At 35.5% G+C, this 21,311-nt stretch overlaps 1 protein-coding gene across 8 annotated transcripts in view; it reads left to right on the top strand.

Annotated features, from left to right (window-relative positions):
* The window catches only part of DENND1A (DENN domain containing 1A), a 367,825-nt gene that overhangs the window by 55,927 nt on the left and 290,587 nt on the right, over positions 1-21,311 (top strand). For all 8 annotated transcript variants that reach the window (XR_005589908.1, XM_039506504.1, XM_039506501.1 and 5 more), the window contains exon 3: positions 18,826-18,891. Coding sequence is in view for 7 of the 8 variants with exons in the window: in XM_039506504.1 (XP_039362438.1) it covers positions 18,826-18,891 (66 nt within the window). In the remaining variant the exon portion in view is untranslated. The remainder of the gene's footprint in view (positions 1-18,825; positions 18,892-21,311) is intronic.

The following is a 21,311-nucleotide window of genomic DNA, read 5'->3' as shown; positions in this document are numbered from 1 at the left end:
AAAATGTATGTTGTGTGAACCAGATTAGAGTCCAGCTTATGCTCCCATAGCTGTATTGGCTCTGCAGTGCTAGCAGTAATAAAAAATTAGTATAGATGTATTCTAAGATATTGGATGTGACGCCAAATACACATGGAGAGATCTGTTGAGTGAAAAGGTGCCATTTTTACATATCTTTTTAGCAGTGAGTTGTGCTTTCAAGTCTCAGCTTTGGTCTGTTATCTTGATGTCATTATATATTAATGATCTCCACACAGGTTATAAACAGACAGGCAAATGTATGTTTTCGGTGGCATTGCAAGAATTTTATTAATTTACACAGCATATCCTTGGTCCAGGAGTTCCATTAGCTGGGAAATAACTTGCTGGTGAATGTGTTTTGCTGTGAATCTCACAGCCTGCCAAAAATTCTCAAGGAACATAAAATATTCCTAACAGTTTTAATTTGCAGTTAAAAACATTTTGAGACCCTTGCCTTGGCTACAGAAGGAAAAATGAAGCCAAGTTTAGGCATTCTTTTTCTATAATATGTAGTGAAATGATAAATTTCCTGTCTAGTTGGGTTGAATAGCATCAGGCTTCTTCCTTTTTAAAAACAAACATTTTTTAAGCTAATAGTATTGACTAAACATGGATTAATCTTCCTTTCTTAGAAAGCCCTCTTATTATACAGTATCAGATGTAGCTTAAAGCTAGCTTTGTTAATACTAGCTGAAAGCATACTGTTTTCAAGATATGCCAATAATACAAATGTAAACACACCCAAAGTTCTCTTCTGTGTGATATTGCCCAGTTAATGAACTTTACCTCAAAAGAGATAAGGCATCCTAAGTAGTAGAACACTCATTTTCTTTTTGGTTAATCTCCTTGTTGGTAGGGAGACAAGATCTCCTTTTTCTGAGCAGGGAACTTTTTGCTCCTAGGCTTTAAATATTGCACAAGGGAGACAACTATATGAAATGTGTTGATCTGGGAACTTTCCAGGAGAGTATTTTGAATGTTTTTCCTAATTTTACACCCTTTACCCAGCCCATTTATTGTATATCATAGACCAGTGGTTCTCAACCTTTCCAGACTACTGTACCCCTTTCGGGAGTCTGATTTGTCTTGCGTACCCAAAGCATCAGGGGCTGAAGCATGTAACTTAGTTTCATGGTGCCCCCTGTGGCACGGGGCCCCAGGCAGTTGCCCTACTTGCCACACCTTAATGCTGACCCTGAACTTGCAACCCCTCTAAACCCATCTTGGATCCCCAGGTTGAGAAATGCTGATCTACGTGAGCTGACATACCCCCTGGAAGACCTCTCCATACCCCCAGGGGTATGTGTACCCCTTGTTGAGAACCATTGTCATAGACTGTATTGGTTTAAAGATATCTAGATATGACTTTAACTCACAGGGTTTTCATGAAAGCTCAACTACACCTTTGTTTCATTTGAGGCTCCCTCTGCAAAACAAATCACTACAGATGCAGTACATTATTGCTGTAACTCCATGTAATGCTATTTTTCTTTATGTATTTTATTACTGATTGGTAAATGAGAAGAGACTGTACTAATATGAACTCTGTGTGTGTATAAATGTCATTCAGTTCAAAGCCTAAACACAAAGAGCAAATAAAACACTGAGGGATGTAAGCTATAGGTGCTGAAGTATATCAACAAAATAATAATTAGTGGTGTTTAAATATGACCTTGAATGTTTTAATCATTAGTTGTCGGCTGCTGTATTAAAAGACTAGTGGTCACTGAGAACCTTTTGATGCCATTGACTCACTAAGTAGTAATTGCTGTTTTAGGTTTGAGTTTCCAAGGATGCTTAAATTATAAAGAAGAGTAATATTGAAGCCATAGTTTCTGTAACAGTGTCTCCATTGGGATGATATTTGGATGTGATTGTCCTTTGAAGGTGGTTCTGTATCAAATTAGTCAAATTCCATGTAATACAGAGAACAAATTGTATTTATTACAAACTGCAATCCAGCAGGCACATAATTTACTATCTCAAATGGCATCCTATGAAAACTATGAAGTTTTGGTTTTACAGAAGCTCTTTTGCTTAAAGAGCAAATCTGTTCCTACGTTTTTGTAATCTCACATTGATTCTGTGTAACTAGATTAATAGTGGATAAAATTAATTTTTATTTGGTGACTTCTGTCCAGCAAGGTTACATATTTTATAGAATCTACATAAAAGCGACTCTGAAGTTCCCTGAATCTTTGTGTCTTTTGTCAGGTTTTTTTCCCTGCTGAAAGGACTTTTCCTCCTCAAGCATGTTTCTTATATACATGGATAACTCGATTGTATAGTCAAGGGCAATCTCTTTTAAATAAACTAAAATAGATTTTGTTTTCCACCGATGATGCCTATGGTTTGGTTTCAAATTGGACAAGACAATCAATTTTTTTATCTTAAATGAGGGAGAAGGACACTCTTGTGGTTAAGGCATTAGAATGGGACTCAAGATCTGGGTTCAGTTCACAGATTTGCTGCAGACTTCCTGTATGAATGTCATAGAACAGTCTCTAAATGTAAAATTTGACTGTATGGCTCATTCATTGACATTGTACCATAACTTGAGTTATAAGAGGGAGGACTATTGAAACTAATTCACCTGAAAACTGAGAGTTTTAGTATCATAAACAAGGGGGAGTAAATGCTATTTCTTTCTTGCTAGTTCCAACTTGAGAAGTAGGTAGTAAACACTAGGCAAACAAAAACCAAAAAGGGAAAGTTTAACTGATCGGCAGTATGTCAACTTTTAGATCTTTGGTATAGTTAAAGCCTTAATAGAATTAAATATCAATTTTAATACACAAAAATCTTAATTCAAAACAGTTCTGAATATTTTTATTACTGCATTTTCAACATCCTAGTCAGAATCTGAGCAGAGTTAAGCACAATATGCGAGGAATGCTTCATAAGCAATGAACTTGTTAAGTCTATTACACCACTCCTTCCTTGTTCAAAATAAAAAAGGAATGTATCAAACTTAAATGTTACAATTGTATTGGAAGTGACAGAAAATTTAGAGGAGTTTAGGGATTTGGGAATAATTGAAGAGGATATCAGGCTATTTAAAAGAAATAAAATGCCAACTTCGGTATCTCTTGTTACTTTCTAACTGAGATTTCTTTTTTGTGTCTGTCCTTTTTGAGTTCTCTGTAGAAATTGCAAAGTTCAAAGACTTTAGGGTTTTTCAGTACTGGGGGAAAAATGTACATTTCAGAGAAAATGGTTTTTAATTCTATCGATTAATACTTTGCTTTTGCAATCCATAAGGATATTAAAGCTTTCACATTTTTATTCAGTATCATTTTATATTATGCAGTCTTACATTATATTTTTAAAGTATCTTACATTATGATATTCCTGTGCAGAGGTGCATTAAAGTTAGGGGAATAAATGCATATAACTAGAACTATCTTCAGAATGTTTAATTTCTGCTACATACTGGATAATATCTGCTGTTATGCATTCAACAAATCTCTGAATGCTACTGAGCACCAATGCAGATATAATTTGGTTAGCTGTATACTTGAGCATGATTTTTATGTAGGATTTTGGCGCTTACTTTTTGTGGCCATCTGAAGAAATTGTACAAGCTAATGCCTTATGAACCCTTGCAGGTTATGTAGCTATAAAGGCACAACCACTCTCGGGGGGAAGAATATAAAAAATGGCTGGCTAAAAGTAGAGCAGGGAGAACTGATTCAATGTAGTCTACTGCATAAATGTCAGGTTGAAATTATTAAATATCCTGGGAACATTTGTTTCAAATCCTGGTAGTCCTTTAGCCCATCCCAGGTTGATAGTTGAGTTTTGCTAAAATTAATCTGTCTATAGGTCTTCAGGGTTGACATTTCTAAAAAACGGGGGTCCTTTCTAATCTGTATGGAGATTAAATATTTTATGATACTCTTTATAAGAAAGCCCCTTTGTTTAGCATGTGATGTGCCAGTTGGTTATCCTGGAGATGACTTCAGTGGGTCTGTCCATAGTTTGGGAAGCTTTTTGGGATATTTTGGGGGGTAGTCATATAAATTATTTGTAATTAGCCTCCCACTTCTGGAGTTTGTAGGGTTGCTGTCTCCAATTTTGAATGTCAGTGCCACTGCAGGTTTTGGGGTCTTCATATGCCAAGATGAGCAGATTGTTTTAAGCTTAAACAAACCCCAAACCTTACAACTGTAGCTGAAGAGGACTGAACTCTGAATGTTTTCCTGTAGCATAGAGGAGCAGAAGGGAATTTCTCCAACAAACATGAAAATGAATGAAAGATAAAGATCTTTTAGCTGATGCGGTAACATAATATAAGAATGAAACACTGGACTGCCTTTCCAATTTTAGCATGATATTTATCTCTGAGCCTGGACATTTTCATATCTTTTCATGCAGCAAAGTACTCAACTTCGGTAGATCTATGTGTTATTCTATAGAGCTGTTACTTAAATTTAGAATTCCAATATAAATGTTTACCTTTAATTCCAAAGATAAAAGACCAGTCATTAGACCATTTTAACACACACACAGATTTCACTTCCTATCCTTATCTCCAGTTATCATTTGTTATCTCTTTCAATTGCCAAGGCAACAATTTTAGACTGTAGAACCTTTCACTGCTTTTTCCCAATCTCTAGTAATTTATGTGCTTAGGTAGCAACCAATATTGAATTTTCTGTAGCAGATTATCCTTTGTCTTTGTTTAAAGGGGAAGTGCAGTAGTCTAGATTGGTATTTAATTCCACCTAAATGTTACAGTTTGGTTTATTCAAGAAAGAAAATCTGAGAAATCCACAATAGTAAATTTAGTAAAAATATTCTGTCATTACCCTAATAAAACTATTACAAGTACTTATTTCAGTGTGTAGTGGAAATTAGATTTATGTGCTGTGTTTTAATTTTATATCAACACAATAATTTTCTGCAGAATACATAGTCCTTTAGTTTAAGAAGTTGTGGTGCTTTTGGAGTGTCGTACTTCAGCCATGTGCCGCTAATTATCTTTCTGCTGGTCAGTAGTTCTTGAAAACAGAAGGTAAATTGGTAGATAATACTTGGTGTAAATATTGTTTGGATTAACATCTGTCACAGTAGCAATGCAAATTGCATCTTGAAATAAGCAAATTTTAATGGATACAGTGATTTGTAATGTCTTCATGGTAAATTTTTTATTTAAAATTTTTTAATCACAACAGAATGTCATGACATTTAATGGACAACAAAATGCAGTCTGTATCATACTTTTCTACCAATAAGGATTTAGCTATCCAAAAGGTTTTCATTAGAGATAGCATTGTTATTAGCCTGTGACACATAACTGCAGTGTTGAAAGTGTGTGTATAAAATTTCACAATATTCAAAAAAGGTATGAAATATAAATTTTGAAATATAAACCATCTGTTTTTGGACTGTTCAATGGTATTGACAGTATGATAGTTAAGGAGTGCTATTTAAACAGTTTGGACTTTGTGTCTTTTGGTCCTTGGAAATCAGTGTGCATTGTTGCATATTAACAAAGAAGTAATTCTCTGCATGGTTTAAACAATTGTATGAATGTTGGGGAGTAATGTTGTTTTTTTAACTACAGCACGTCAGGAACTGCTGTTTGGTTAAGACACTTTTTGTTCTGAAGTTCTTTTTGAGTCAGTTCATATTAAACCTGAAATGTGACAACCTGTGTAACAATGAATATGTTCCTACAATGCAATACTTGTATGTATTTGAAGAAAGCCTAATAGTATGACTAATTGAGTTTATTATGGTTGATGAATTTTAGAAATATAGATGTTTTATTTTGTATCAGTTATAGGAAAGATTTCCAGTTGTAAAATGCACTATGGAATATGGAAAACGTAATAAGCAAGAATAGACTTGAAGCATTACACGAGAAGCAAATATAGTGACAATATAAAAATTTTGGGAAAATGCTGATAAAATGAGACAAAAGATTTTCTGATAAGGGGAAGCCTGTAAGTAAAACAAGAAAAATATTGCTTTCTTAGTAATTACTCTGAGTTCTTTGTAGTGTAATTGATTACAGTGTATTTATTTGGTAAATTATCAGTGGCCATAATGTGTCTTTACATGAGTTTTTTCTGTGATGTAATGTTTCTAAAAAGTACCATTGAAGTAAAATATTATGTCTGTCTTTCTTCACAAGAAAGAATTAGCTGGTTGACACTAGTAAGTAGAAAATATGACGTAATTACTTTTTAAGATAATTTTTTAGATGAGGTTTAAAGAAAAGAAATGCTTATTAACTTGACAAAGGATTTGTGCATATTAGATTTACTGTAAACTGTGACTGTACTAAATATATGTCCTTTATTTTTGCTGTAAAAGCTTAGCTTGGAAAATGTGTACTTTCCTATATACACTTGACCCTTTACCAGAAGTAGTAATCTTTGGAAAGTAGGTAAAGATCCACAACAAATTTGAAATACATGTGTTGTAAATATTAAAGATGGTGAATGTTTCTTGTAAAAATGTCAAAGCCGTAGTCCCTATGGGCTTATTTTGTGTAGCGTGAGCCTTTGCATTCTGTAAATGTAAGCTAAATTGATAGATTTATACTAGCACCTGCCTGTGTCTGGTATTGCCAGATTCTAGATCATGCACTAACCCTGTTAGGATTATTTTTGCTGTATGTTGGATACAGGTGATGCAGAGCTGTTGTGTTTCTCTGTTTTTTTTGTTTTTGTTTTTTACCTGCTGCAGTCTTGTAAACCCTGTTCTGTGAGGCATTGGCAGTCATGGCTCTCACATTTAAACGATAGTGTGAAATATTAGTTAACTATTTCTCCCAACATTTTGGGGACAAGGAAGGGTTTGCCAGGTGCTGTTGGAGTGAATAGGCTGTCACCAGGCAACTCTGCTGTCTGGGAGTGTAAATACAAAGAGCCTGGAAAGGAATGAACATAACTATTCATGGCCTGAACACTTAAAATATATCTCCATTAACTTCATATTCTGATGAGAAGGTTAGGAGAAAATATACTTGTCAAACAGAAATTGAAAAGGTTCCTTTAATAAACTTTTCTGTGGAAAGCTTACTTATAGAATATACGTCTGTTCAACCTCTAAATTTAATCTCATTGCGTAATTATTACAGACAACCTGGAAATGTACAAAAACTTGGTAAAAACATTTAAAAAAATGCTTCTTCCTTTCTTTATGGAATTTATGATTTGTGATGCTCTTAAGCATTAAATTAAAAGACTTTAGAAACTTCTGTGTATTTCCTTGCTAGTTTTAAACAATAAATAACTTATTTATTGAACCTGTCCAACAAATTGAGGGGAAAAATGTTTAAAAAATATAACCTGTTGAAAAATGGAATATCTGCTATTGGTATACTCAAATGGCAGGAGGTTGTATGATGTCTTAGATTTCCTTTGATGCTGACTGTCTGGCTTAGTTGGAGAACAGAGGATTATGAAAGCTAACTTTTGGTTGGTTGGTTGGTTGGTTTGTTTAAGTGCACAGTAGGGTTCACTAAGAAGATTTACCAACCATCATTTTAATATTTACTTAAGGCTATGACTAAATCTTTTTTCATGTAATGGATGGTTACTTTGCAGACTTCAATCAAATGTGATGGAAAACCTCTCTGAAATGTGGCTTGAAATTGACCATGTTACCTTCTCGCTTTTTGATACTGTACTATATTTGGTTAAGTTACAGATTGTTATTTTTTTCTATTGTTTTGTCAATTTAGTTTTCACACTGTGTGGACCTTCAACTTAAGCAGTCTGGGCTGCAGATCTTCTTCTCTTCTTCACTAAGAAATAAACAGTATCTTCCCAGTCTCACTGAAGATGCTAATAGTTGAGGATAAATAGAGATCTCTGTCTTGACATCTTGTATCTGGTGGAAGAGTTTGTTCTGACAGATTCCAATCTTTCCAACCCTCTTTTTTACCTACCCTTTGGCTATATGTCTTCACTTTATTGAATCATCTCTTCTCTTTTGCCTGGCGATTCTTGTCCTGCTCTTGTTGAGGACTGATGTCCCGATGAAAATTCATCTTATTCATTGAACTGTAGAGAGAACAAGGAATCACTTCATTCTAAACACTAGGTTGATATTGAAAACAGAAACAATGTTGTTCTTCAACTTGTTTAGTTCTCTCTCTAAATTTTAAGCTGAAGGGTATAACAGCTTGTCTTTACCTGGCCTGAAATTACCAACCAGCCTAATGTCGAGCCATTGGGAGCCCCTCTTTGCCATTAAGTTAAACTAAGCTGTTTCATTCTCACTTGTCCACAAAGATAATGTTGATTCTGCTTGGAAGTCCTCATCTTCCAGATTCTGTTCACAAGGCTCTCAGTATGCTTTAGCAGGGTCCCCGGTTGGAAGGTCAGGTTCTGCTGCTAGAAGCAGTGAAGATTCTCAATTGGGATTTACACTTGGCAGAATGTTATTGCCAGCTGGTAAGCTAGTTCATCTGCTGGAAAGTTTACTTGAGGATCTAGCTTTGTACTCAAAAGCCTTTGACATATTGAGAGTGAGTGGCAACCTTTTGTTGAATCTCTTTAGCTGCAGAAAGACATCATCTTTTGCAGTCACTATGTGAGAAGGAAGAATTTACTGACAATACTGTCTTCATTCAATAAGCTTTTTTTACTGGCCTTGGCTTCTCAGAACAATCAGAGGAGATAAGAAATGAGAGTATGAGTCTTCTTAGTTATCTTGTGATAGCCTTGAATGATTTATGGACCTTCTCCAGATAGTCTTCAATTGAAAGCAAGCTTCCCACCAATGCAGACAATCTTCAATGCTCTTTCTTCTTCATCTTTGTCTTCGAATACCTGCAAAGATAAAAAAATGACAGTCTGTGCCAGGACCAAAGTGTTCTCCACTCCACGAATAAGACTATTGAATGCTTTTGCAATTTTTGTTCTGAAAGTTCTTGTATAAAAGAACTGATAGTTTCCTATAACATCATGCCTTCTCCTTTTCTATTGACAAAGGCCTGTACTTGCTTAAAGAGAATCTGTTGTAATTTAACAGCTTTTGGAAACATTATTAAAAAAAAGTAATGTCTGCAAAAATGATCAAACCTGCGTTCTTTTGCCTTTATAATTTTACGTGTAAATCAGAAGTATGTCTTTCAGTTTTTATTCATAATCTAAATAAGAGCATCATGAATGGGTAGTATGTAGTTTGGTGTCATCCTTAAAATGAATTGTTTTTGTGAATGCAACAAAGTGAAATAACTTAGTACCATATGATGATAAAGGTCAGACTAATGGCCTCTCTCTTTCTCAGTATGTACTTTCAATGTAGAAGTAAATTCCTATTCCATTTTGTTTGAGGCCAGTTCTTGTGTATTATTGAAATTCTGTAATTATGGCAAATATCATGGATTTCAATTTAATTGAGAGCCAAGACATAAGATGCATGTCTTAATGTTTGTCAGTGACTTGAAAACCATTGCATACTTATGAATGACAGTATGTAGAAAAAGTGAGAGACAGATATGTATGCACTCTCCCCAATGAAAGAAAAGCGAACTTAATTTGCTACACTTCATAATATTCATAACTATAACCCAAGTATTTTAATTTAACAATAATATTGGAGTATTTTGATTTTTTTTAAAATGTTGTCTAAGAACTTGCTGTTTTATCTTAATTTGGGTTGCACTAGTTGAGCATTGGAAATGCCTTGGGTTCAGAGTAGGTGGTATAATTTGGTGGTGGTTGAAATGGGAAGTTATACTTATATACTGCTAAAAGAAGAAGTTAAAATATTGTTGGTTTGGCTCCATGCCTCTGGGGGGGTGTGTGTGTGCGTGCGCACGCGTGCAAACGTATATGAGAGAGACACAAACTATTTCATCAAATTGAAAGGAACAATAGCGTTACCTATTCTGGCAATATGTAATAGCTTATTTTTTAAGATATCATAGTATGTAAATCGCACAGCTGTGAATTGATGTGACAAGTAGGGTTGCAAGTTTTAGTTGGACGTATTCCTGGAGGTTTCATCACATGACACAATCTTTAATAAAAGATTGATTTTTAATTCCTGGAGACTCCAGGGCAATCCTGGAGGGTTGGCAACCCTAGTGATAAGTCATACCCAAACAAGTGATGACAAATGTCATTGTATGTATATACTGTTTATACAAAAAAATTACAAAACTGATGTAAATGTGTTTTTTGTTTTAAAAAGTCCATTGAAATTTAGCTTGAGGGCATAATGCAAAATATAGTACTGTGTTTTTGATGACTTATATATAATAGAACTGTTACTCTCTTGTCAATTTTGGCACTATGCCTGGTCATACTAACTAATATAAATGGTTTTTAGTTTGGAAAAACATGGTCCATATCTTGAAACCATATATAATTTTAAGTAAAAAGTCATGAAGAGGTTGCAATTTCAATCAAATTACTTATTTAGCAAAATAGATTTTAAACTTGAAAACTAAAAGAATCTTCAGAGTAGCAGCCGTGTTAGTCTGTATCCGCAAAAAAAAACAAGAGTACTTGTGGCACCTTAAAGACTAACACATTTATTTTAGCATGTAAGGTGCCACAAGTACTCCTATTTTTTAAAAAGAATCTTGTTTTTCAGTTAATATGCAATAGGAATAAAACCTATGATCAGCAATTGCTTGAAAAGCTACTGAAATTGTATATGTGCCTACTATTGAACGCGTCCTTTAAATTTCATTTTTTTCCTTCCTCCCTTTTCCTCAAGCGTTTTTTTTTCCTGTTCACTGTTGATACTTCTGTTCTCAATCATTCCCACTTCTTGATCATTTTAGTTGAGTCTTTATGTAACACTATTTTGGATACAAATTGTAAACTTTATATGCTGCTTATATATTAAATACAATGGATATGAACTCACAGGGCAAAACTTTTCAACATTTTCTGAAGAAAAAAATCACAATCCCTCGACCGCTAGATTTTATTGCATTAATGTCAATGGTCTCATTATTTGTACAACAGCTGATGTATTAAGTACTTGTTGATTCACTTAATTGGTAACTGTACTACATTCATAACAACTGAAAACAATAGGTCAGTGTCTGGTATTTATGCATAAATAGTCACATAAAGGCAGATTATGTCTGAAGGATAGAATGTTAGTTTGAAAAGTAATCTGTTACATGAATGCTTCCATTGCTTGCTATTCTCAGGTGGGTTATACTTTCACATATTGAATCTTTCTATATGTGCTTACTATAGGTGTTGATAGTAGCAATCTGCATAACTTTAGTGGTTTGATGCTCTGAAATGACCAGTATTATGAAGCTGTATTTATCATTTTTAAATATAGATAAATGCTGTAGTCATGTTGTTAGCTTAAAAACCTAAACAAAATACTATGCTATCTATTACATTTCCTGGATGCCTTGTATAGTGTAAAGAGCTATTAAATAAATGCTTTTTTGCATTTATGAATTTGCAACTTGAAAACAAATGTTATTTGTGGCAGATCATTTCTATCTGAGTTTGTTTTGTTTTGTTTTTTTCTGGCTGACTTTTGTGTATGTTCCACCCCTCCCCCCCCTCCCCATGTTATCTATATTTAAGCAATTTAGGGGCAGGTAGAAGTGTTCATCTGTACTGATTAGAGCACACTGAGGAGTTGGCAGATTTCGAAAGAAGTTTAAATACCTTGTTTGTTACGCTACAGTAAGTACTATCGTACGTGATGTGTCTCAAAATGTAACTTGCTACACTCTGAAATGCGATCCTGTTTTATCTTGGAGGGCCAAAAGCATGTTAGTAACTAATTTCGTTCAGATCTTTGTGTAGTTGCAAAAATCAGTATTTAACTAATTAAGGTAGTACAAATCCACCTTAGTTATTTGTCACTGAAACAGATTAAAATAGCTTGCTTTTTATTAGAGTAATCACAGTTCAGTGTGATTTTTTTTGTCCGATTAAACTGTAGAAAGATGTGTCCATTGTGCTATATGTACATAGAGAGTAATGTTTCTTGTTTTTATAATTTGCACAGCCGTTTAAAAAGAATTTAAGAAGCCTTGTCTTTTGAAATAGTTAAACTTGCTTCTTAAAAACCACAGCTCTTCACTTGATTGTCATAATCAAGTGTGGAAATGGTGCAGGAATAGCTGAGAGTAAAAGAAACATAGTGGACTGATCTGCCATTGTAGCATATTCCCATCCTGTCAGCTGGAAAATTAAATCAGGTTACAGCATGGATTAACATTTGGCTTGTGGGGAGGGGAAGGTAGTGTCTTAAACTCCATGAAATTGAACAATGAGATTATTACAGCTAATTTCAAAGTCCTGCTTTTGCCTTTTTGTTGAACAAGTTTTTGTAAGGGAGGGTAGTAATTGTATTCAATGATTGTCTTTAACTGTCCCCTATTTACTAAGATATTAAATATTTGTCTGAAATGGTGTTAAGTACACCATATAGTGTCTCATATCATATTCATAGTTAACAGAGCAATATTATATGTTCCTTTGGGGAAAAAATCTAATTTAATAAAACATGCTAGTAATTTAAAACCCTTGTTATATAATATGGAAACACTGTTTTCTGCTATACATTTGTATTGATATAGATATAGATATAGATATAGATAAAAAAGCTAGAGTACTATCCAGATAATACAGGGAAGTTAGTTAGTTGTATCATTTCTTCATTGAGAACAAACAATTTTGTACTTCATGTAAAAATATTTTTTATAATTGATCATCACTTGCAGTGACAGACACTGTTATTACATATTGTAATATGTGTTTCATCTCTATGGGGAGGGATTATTGTATCCACCTATAATTCTTTGAGTGAAAGAGCAGTACAAATTAAATAGTGGTAAAGAAATCTTTTATTTATTTTCAGGCATGTGATCTACGTGTTTTGTTTTTCTTATTTTTGCATATTAAGTCCATTGCAATTCTTTCCCATCAGTTCTTCCCTGGAATAGGGTTTCTATGCAAATAATAGTTTATAGCAGGGCACTATGTTTTGATTTGGTAGCAGCTTCTTTTTGTGATGTAAACTGCATCCCCTGGCAAGAGGAGTGAGGTGGGGACACATCACTTTTGTAATTCACTTTCGGAAAATAATCTTGTCTGAATTTACCAGGCAATTCATATTTTACGGTGTGGGGGAAATATTTAAATGTCAAATATAAATTCTAGAAAATAGAACCACCTTTTTTTCATTTTACTCAATGCAGCATTCTTAGTTAAAGTCTCTATCTTTTCTGTTGGTACACAGACACGCATTTTGGAATGGTATCATTCGTATACTTTCCCATTCAGAATTGTGTTACTCCCTAACAACTGGTAGCACTACTTTTAACCTTACAGATTATTAATATTCCTGAGAAACTTTCAGATATTATCTTTATTTAAACATTCCCAGGGATAAGTAGATACAATCTTTAATTACCTGAAACGTCTTTATTTTATCTTCCTTAGTTTAAAAGAAAAACCATAGCTAGTTCATAAGTTTGTCTCAGCTTTAAAAATTCATCATTACTTCTTTACAGTTGTAAATAATATTCTGGGAAACATTTGCTTTTTTTAAAAAAGCCCAGTAAGTATTGAGACTTTTTTTTTCTTATTGTAAACTTTGTATACCATAATTTATGTTTAAGCTCCATTCAAGGAACTTTAAGTCTAAGGTAGATTTCAGCTTTTTGGAGTCTGTGTAAAATAATTTATTGTGTCTCTCCCATAAATAATGGCTAAACTCTAACTGTACTTTCTATTAATTAAAACTCAACTGGGTTTCCCCAGTTATCTTACAGGTATGAAGTATGATGAAAATGTGGTTTCAACCTGTAGAATAGATATAGGAAAGAGGAAAGCTGGGCGGCTTGTTTTATTTTCAACTCTGCATTGGAATTGTGACAATATTGATCACTTTCTGCACAATTTTAATCTTTGTCCGTCTGACTATGCTGTGTACTTGAAACTTTTGTCCATATGTATGTTTTGTTACTTTGCTATTGATCTGAATGTGATCAGTTTTAAAAAACGTATTTCCTTATCCTACCAGCCTATTTCGTTGACATCTGTGAAAATTTGTGTTCATGAACATTCCTAGAATTCCAGGCCTACCGAAGTTGTTAGTTGTTTTGGTGCCTCTCTGAGGATGATTTTTTTTTCCATGCCCTTTTAAGTTCCCTTCATTGGCACAGGCCCAATCATTTGGTGCAAGTAAATTTGTAGGTGACTGGCACACTGAAAATCTTCAGACCCGTGATTTGCCATAACTACATTGTAGGCTAGATAAAAGGCTTTCAGGATCTCTGCTCTCCCATGCTTCTGCTAGTAAATTCATTCCACCCGCCCTAATTGAAGGCAGGTTTTTAGATTGCAGTGGTCCCTTCCTGAGCAGGGTTAGAACTGAGAAATGTTAGAATTCCTAATTGAATTGATGCTCACTTGGAAGCATTGAGTAGGAGTGATTACCATATATTGAATTGGGAAGGCTTTTTTTTCCTTGCCTGTAATCACAGTGGGGAAAAGCACAGCCAATTTTATTTGTTTATTGGTAATTGCCCAAGACAAATAGCCAGTAGGCCGTGTGTTCTAAGTTTCATGTTACCCTAACTTTATATGCATAGAGGTAATTTTCATATATTTGCTTGATCAGATGTACTTGATACCACTGCTGGTAATAGACCTCAGTGGTGAATGTATATCTGAGGAATCCCGCATTGGTGTGTGTACCTGGTTCCCCATTTGCTGTTATGGGTACTGTGTCCATGGTGGATTGGGCCTTGCATGTGTCAGTAGACATCCTGGGCCTATTTTGATCCTATAGAGAAGGTTGGCATGCTGGCTAATGTTTTCACTTTGCTTTGCAGGAATTAGTTTGTAATAAGGCCTTTAATTCTGAATGTTGTGAGTTCATATACATAGAATCCAGAAAGGGTTAATCTGCACTTACATACATCATGTGTTTAGTGTCCAAGATAAGATTTTTTTAAAAAGCAATAGTGTATTAGCACTGTAGTTCAGTAGATCCATAGTGTGGTAAATAGATTCCTGCAGAATTCTATATATTTACCCATCTGGAAATCAAGTGCCAGTTTGGGAAAGAAGGGTTAGTAATAACACGGAATAAAAGAGACAGTAAGTAAGTGTTATGAAGTGGCATTTCCATAGGATCATTGTATCTAAGTTAGGCTGTGTTTGTTCTGGAGTTCCATGGTGTCAGGGTGCATTTTATCAAGATGCACAGGGACTTATTTTTATACAGATGAAATAAAAGTTGATGATGGGCACTGCTTCTAAATCCTCTGACCTTGTGGCTGATATACCTATTAACATATATGTGGTGCTTTCTCTAGCCCAGTGATTCTCAACTTATTAAGCATTGTGGGCCGCATATGCAGCCCACAATGTGTTACCTGGGTTGCCGGGGCCGGGTTGCAGGGCAGCGGCAGCCCGGCCCCTGACCAGCTGCCTGCCCCGGACGCCCGCCGTGCATCTGCTGCAGACCACAAAGCCCGTGGGGCTGGCCGGCTGCCCCTGATCCCAGACTCCCACTGCGTGGCTGCCGGGGACCCTGGAGCTTGCGAGGCTGGGCGGCTACCCCGGGCTCCTAACCCCATGGGGACTGTCCTGGACCTCCGAGCCCATGGGACTTGCCAGCAGCCCCACCCCCACCGCTCTGGGTGGCAAGGCAGCCTGGACCTCTCCATGCCATGCCAGGCAGCTGGGAACCTGGTGGACCCTGGCACACAGGCCGGCCTTTAGCACACAGCTGAGCTGGGCCGCAGCTGTGTGCTAATTGGGCTGCGTGTGGGCCATGGGTTGAGAACTGCTGTTCTGTCCGTAAGTGGCTCTCTGGTCAGAACACCATAGTATGTGCACATATAATACAATCTTTTAATCTCTGCACATTGTTGAAGTTTCTTTCAAATGGTGATGGAAGTATAGTGAAGAAAAGAATTAGAGTAGAACTATAATGCGATGTACTCTTTTCCAGTGTGTGGTGTTTTCCAAATAAAGATATAGGATGGATAATAAAATGTTCCCAGACCATTTAAAACTCAGAGCAATGGAGCTGACGTAATGTAATACATGGAGTACTTGTAAAAACATACAGACACGCAAGTGAATTGCTGCCAGACAGAGAATATAGAGGTACAGTAGTTTGCTTAACTGCTGATTGCCAGGTTTTGTACATGTGCCAAGCTGGTGCTGTTAAGACGTGTGTTCTGCAAAGCAGATTGTATACAGAACTTTATATTTCAGCATCTTTATTAACAAGCTTCTTGATGACCTTGGGCTTGAGCCTGCAAGGTGCTTAGCACCTCCTGCTAGATGTTTAGTGTCCTTGGTTCCCATTGAAACCAATGGTCTGACAATGTTCTGCAGGTTCAGTCCTATTATCAGCAGTATGATTCATAAGAGTTGTTGTAAACTGTATAAAATAAGTTGTATTTACATGAAAACCTAAGTGAAATTTGTTTAATTATAGGTAACTGGCTGTATGAGCCTTTATTTAGGTTATCAAAACTTCTTTTAGTTTATAGACATTTCATGAGCTCATTTTAGCAGAGCATGTAGAACTTAATTACTTTTGTGATCTAAAATATAGTAATATAACCTGTGAATGCAGTTTATGCACTATGGGTGAAATTCACACACGCCCTCCCTCTTCCTTTCCTCTCACTCCGCCCCTCCAACCCCCCCCCCCTTCCACATCCTGTGTAGGAAATGGATTGAGTGATGGATCCCTCCTCAAACTGGGAAGGGTGGTGTGGTGGCAGCATAACCTCTCATAGGTTGCAATTCCAGCCAATGAGATGAAATATTATAGTTTTTATGAGGTTTCTAGGCCTCCAAATCTTAATGCGGATTTACTAGCCCTCTGTTGGGTTGCTGCCAAACAACCATATCTTCTGGTGTTGTTGTTGCTGTGTTGGCTTGCCTTGTCTCTCTAATAACCAGCCTGTTAAGGTCTGACACAAAGTCCCCTGCCAGAATGCAGAGGGTACAGAGATCCCTTTACACTCCCTTTTCACTTTGAGGGCTTAAATGATGCAGAGAGCCTTGTAGTGAATAGTTCTCTGCACTTACCTCCTATAACTTAAAAGAGCTAGGTAAATTTTTTTATCCTAAGTTATGGAAAATAAAAAACAAAAAATGTCTTGGATAAATAGGAGATGAAAAATTATAATAATCATAAGCTAGAGAACAGGATATTTAACAAAAGATTGCTGAGTGTACTTAAATGTTCTGCTTTTCTGACCTTTTAAAAAATCGAGCCCGGGTTATGTTGGTGAAGCTGCTTAAATTATGGATTTTGGTAATCACTCTTCACCGCCAGTGTTTTTGTAACTTTTGCATATTTTATTACTCACCTTATTGAATATACAATACAATTTGCAGAGATTCTTGAATAGTTACCAGAGAGTACATGTATCAATGTGGTATGTTGGATAGTTTAAAACAAAGCAAATCAAAGATAACGTGCTGTTGGTGTGTTGATTACACTTACTTGCTTTTTTTCTAATCTTTTTATTATCCCTAAAGACTAAATCCCTAATATACCTAAAGATTTTTGTAAAATCCCATTGCTGTTGATCTCCATAGGTCAACATTATGTGTCTGGGACCATGTGTACATTAGGAGTGCTTTGCCAGTACAGGTATATGGGTGTATTTTACCTGCAAACACCTCCTATTTTGGATGACTCTTATACCACCAAAACTCTACTTATTCCAACCATCCCAAATGAAATAAGCGATACCGACATAATTACATTTTTGCTGATATAACTGCATCTATGATTAGGGGTTTGGATGGCATATCTGTATCACTCAGGGACCGCACCGTCTTCATACCTCTGGTTGACATAGCTATACTGGCAGAAGTTTATAGTGTAGATATGGCCCTATTTTATGGCAATCAATAACTTTTCTCTTTTATAAAGATGCACAATTAAACACTGTAATCTATTTTGGTTAGTTCACATTATAGTCCCCTTATGTGGCTTTATTGGCCAGCAGGCAGTACTCTTGCATCTATCAGGTGATTATCTTCTGAGAAAAGAACACAATTTATATGCATCAATTTCAGTGTCGGTTGGCACACTGTTTCAAGAAGGCAAAATCTGTGTTTAGTTAAAATCTGTCAGATCTGCAACAAGAGATGGCTGCCCCTGGTTCCATCAGGGTACTAGCGTTCTGCAGCGCAAAGAATGTAGTGAGAACAAGGATTTTAAGTACATGCAGCTATTTAAATTCTAGCCTGGCTTTCTCTGAGTGGTGGTGAACAATTTTGCCAAACCCTATTTAGCTTGTAGCCCGATCAAAAGACACACAGACTTGAACAGGCACATTTAAAAAATGTAGCTCCGCTTTTGGTCTGTTCTACTCAGAATGTTATTCGGTTCCCCCTCCCCCCGTTTGGTGCATATGTGGAACAGAGAACTGTTTAAAAATCTGTATTTTAGAGAGCAAAGACTATTTCATCTATAGCTAATAAACACTGTCTGTGGTCTCCAGTCACATGTACTTTGCCATGGCCCGGGACTATTTCTGGGTGTGGAACCCCATAAAATGTAGGCTGCCTTTTCGGCAAACATGCCTCCACTTACACCCCTGACTACTTCTGGGAGGGAAAACAAGATTGTTTACAGGGAGGGAAGTGTATAGGTTTTTGTAAAAGTCAAATATCAGGGTAAAGACTTAAAGCCTATGCTGTTCCACAGACAAAGTTAAGATACTTTACAAAATCCCTTGGCTGGTGTTTCTGGAGTATTGATCTTTGGTTGTCTTTAGTCATTTTTAAAGTAAACCTCTAAGATATCAAAGCACCAGCAAAAACCATTAAAATCTTATTTGCTCCATGACAGGTGCCTTAGGTGAAAGTTGCTGGCAGATCTTGGCCTATAATAGCAACATGTTTGCTGATATACAAGGTAATTCAGTTTGTTGGCAGGATGGTTTTTGATGCAGAATTGCTTCCCAAGGTATATGTAAACATGTGGAATGTGAAATCTCTTGAACAATGAGTATGTGCTTAGTTGAGACCTTTGCACCAGTAAGTTGCTTAAGTAGAGGATCTCATCCAAGAAGTAAGAAATATATATGAATTTTGATAAATATTATTGGAATCTTTGGTTGGCTAGTACTTTTTTAAACTATTATTTTAGTGGAGAATGTGGCTTGGAATTTCCAAGAGACCCAGCTAAAGAGCAGATAACTTTTACTATGTGGCCATTAAAGGAAGTGTGGAATAGAAATTGTACATGACATGAGGGTTTTGGATGAAATGTTGCTGGTTATAAAGTTTGATCCACCTTGATAGTGGAAAGGTCTTCTGTGTACGTGGCAGGACCCGTTGGTCCCTAATTTTAAATCAAGGTCATAAACCATGGGTTATATGAGTATATTCCTTTATATCTTTTGGTGATTTTAACCGTCTCAGGAAACATGAAGGCCAAAAAATATTTATTTTGATAAATGTGTCTGCAAGGTTTGTACATATCCCCAGACAAACCGGGACAAGGCAAAAAATTAAATATGCTCAACAGGGAATTTTCTCAAATTGGGAACAAGATGGCATGTTTTACTTGAAAATTGTTGTTTAAATGAGAATACTAGTCCCCTATTATCCCTTCATCCAATTTTATGAGGTGTCTAATTCCCTGGGTTCCAAATTAGGCTCCCCTCCCCATCAGCGCATTTCTAGAAGCTCCTGAAAGTTTATCTTTAAATGTAAATGACGTAGTTCCTTTTTATGAATATTTAAAATAGCATATCCATCACAATAGTCTGCTTGATTCTGGTTGTCAGATCTACAGCCTACTAATAAATAGTGTGTTCACATTTGTGAGATGTGGAGATGTTGTGTTCTATACAGCATACTGAAAACACATATGTATGTGTAATCTCATGTGAGTGACATTATTCACAGGTATTCAAAGGATTGGACCCTTACAATACTTTATATTAATCTATATGTGGACATGAGAACTTCCCCTCAAAACTGAGGACATATTAGAACCTGAAATCTTCTGTTATTTTTATATTAATAGTTTATTTTATTTTTTGTATTTCACATTGATTATATTTGTACTTGTATTCTTCTTGCCTATAAAGGTTTGAAAATATAAAAATCAGAGTGAAGTATTAAAATTACCTAAACTTGTAACCATGTAGAAAATTTAACATAAGAAGTTATTGTTAACTTGTTCTTAAAATATCCGTACTGTGTATTTTAATTACTTTAGTAAAAGTGAATCTACCTTTGTGAAAATTTTGCATCTGTTAGCAATTGAACAGCCAATCAACTAATGCATTAGTAAAACAAACTTTGCCAGTGAGAAATCTAGGGTGGGGACCAATTTTAAAAATAAAAGTATATGGTGTATATGTTATAAAATGATTCTCTTCCCCTCAAGCCCTAGCTCCACTGCAGTATAACAATAATTGAGCAGTAAAGATTGTTTACAAAACCTTACTCCCTACATAATGATCAAAACTTGTGGAAACATTTTATAAAAAGTCAAGCATCTGGTAACAATGTATTCAACATGCTAAGCTTCAAACAATTGAAAATGATCACAATTGCACACAAATGTTAGAAAATATACAGGATACTTGTAACTTCTTTGAATAAATAACTGATTTTTTTCTGGGTGTGATATTTTAGACACTGAACAGTATCTAATTTTTATCTATTAATTTTTATAATTAAAGACTGCACTGATAATATAGAACTTGGCAGTCTTAGAAATACTCCTTAGAAAAACAGATGGCCTTGAAAGAGTTCTGTTTCAAATAGGCTGTCGTATAAATTATTTGTCTAGATTTTTTTGTTTTTTCTTAAGTCTAATTGTATTAAATAGAACATAACTTCATATTAGGTTACATTACCATATTTTTTTATACTGACAAACCTTTGTCTTGATGTGTACTATCGTGAAACATTTAAAATTTGTTTTCCAATGAGCAGAGATGTTCACGGCTACTTTAATTAGTTCTTTCAAATTGTTGATAAATATTGTTATACATTTGCAAAGGAGCGTGCTTTCTCTCCCACTATGTAGTTGAGTCAGCCTTGAAAGAACTGTGATCTGGTCCCACTTAAAACTGTTTCCTATAGAGGTTTATCAACCCAGTGTCTGTAGTTTGGCTAAATGAGGTATCTGATTAAAAATAAAAAGTCAAAGCACATTTGGAAACTGTTTTCTGGCAACAGATGTAGCTGGCAATTTGCAGCTAGTAAGATTTTTGCATTAGGTAACAGCCTAAAGTTAACAGTAGCATTGAGTCTTTTTATTTCTTTTTTGTCTTTCTCAAAGAGGGTAAAGGGAGAGCCTTGAAGAGTCCTTCC

Source organism: Mauremys reevesii, linkage group 19 (genome assembly GCF_016161935.1).
Source record: "Mauremys reevesii isolate NIE-2019 linkage group 19, ASM1616193v1, whole genome shotgun sequence".
Lineage (NCBI taxonomy): Eukaryota > Metazoa > Chordata > Testudines > Geoemydidae > Mauremys > Mauremys reevesii.
Note: the sequence above shows the minus strand (reverse complement) of the source record. Positions and strands in the feature narration are given on the sequence as shown.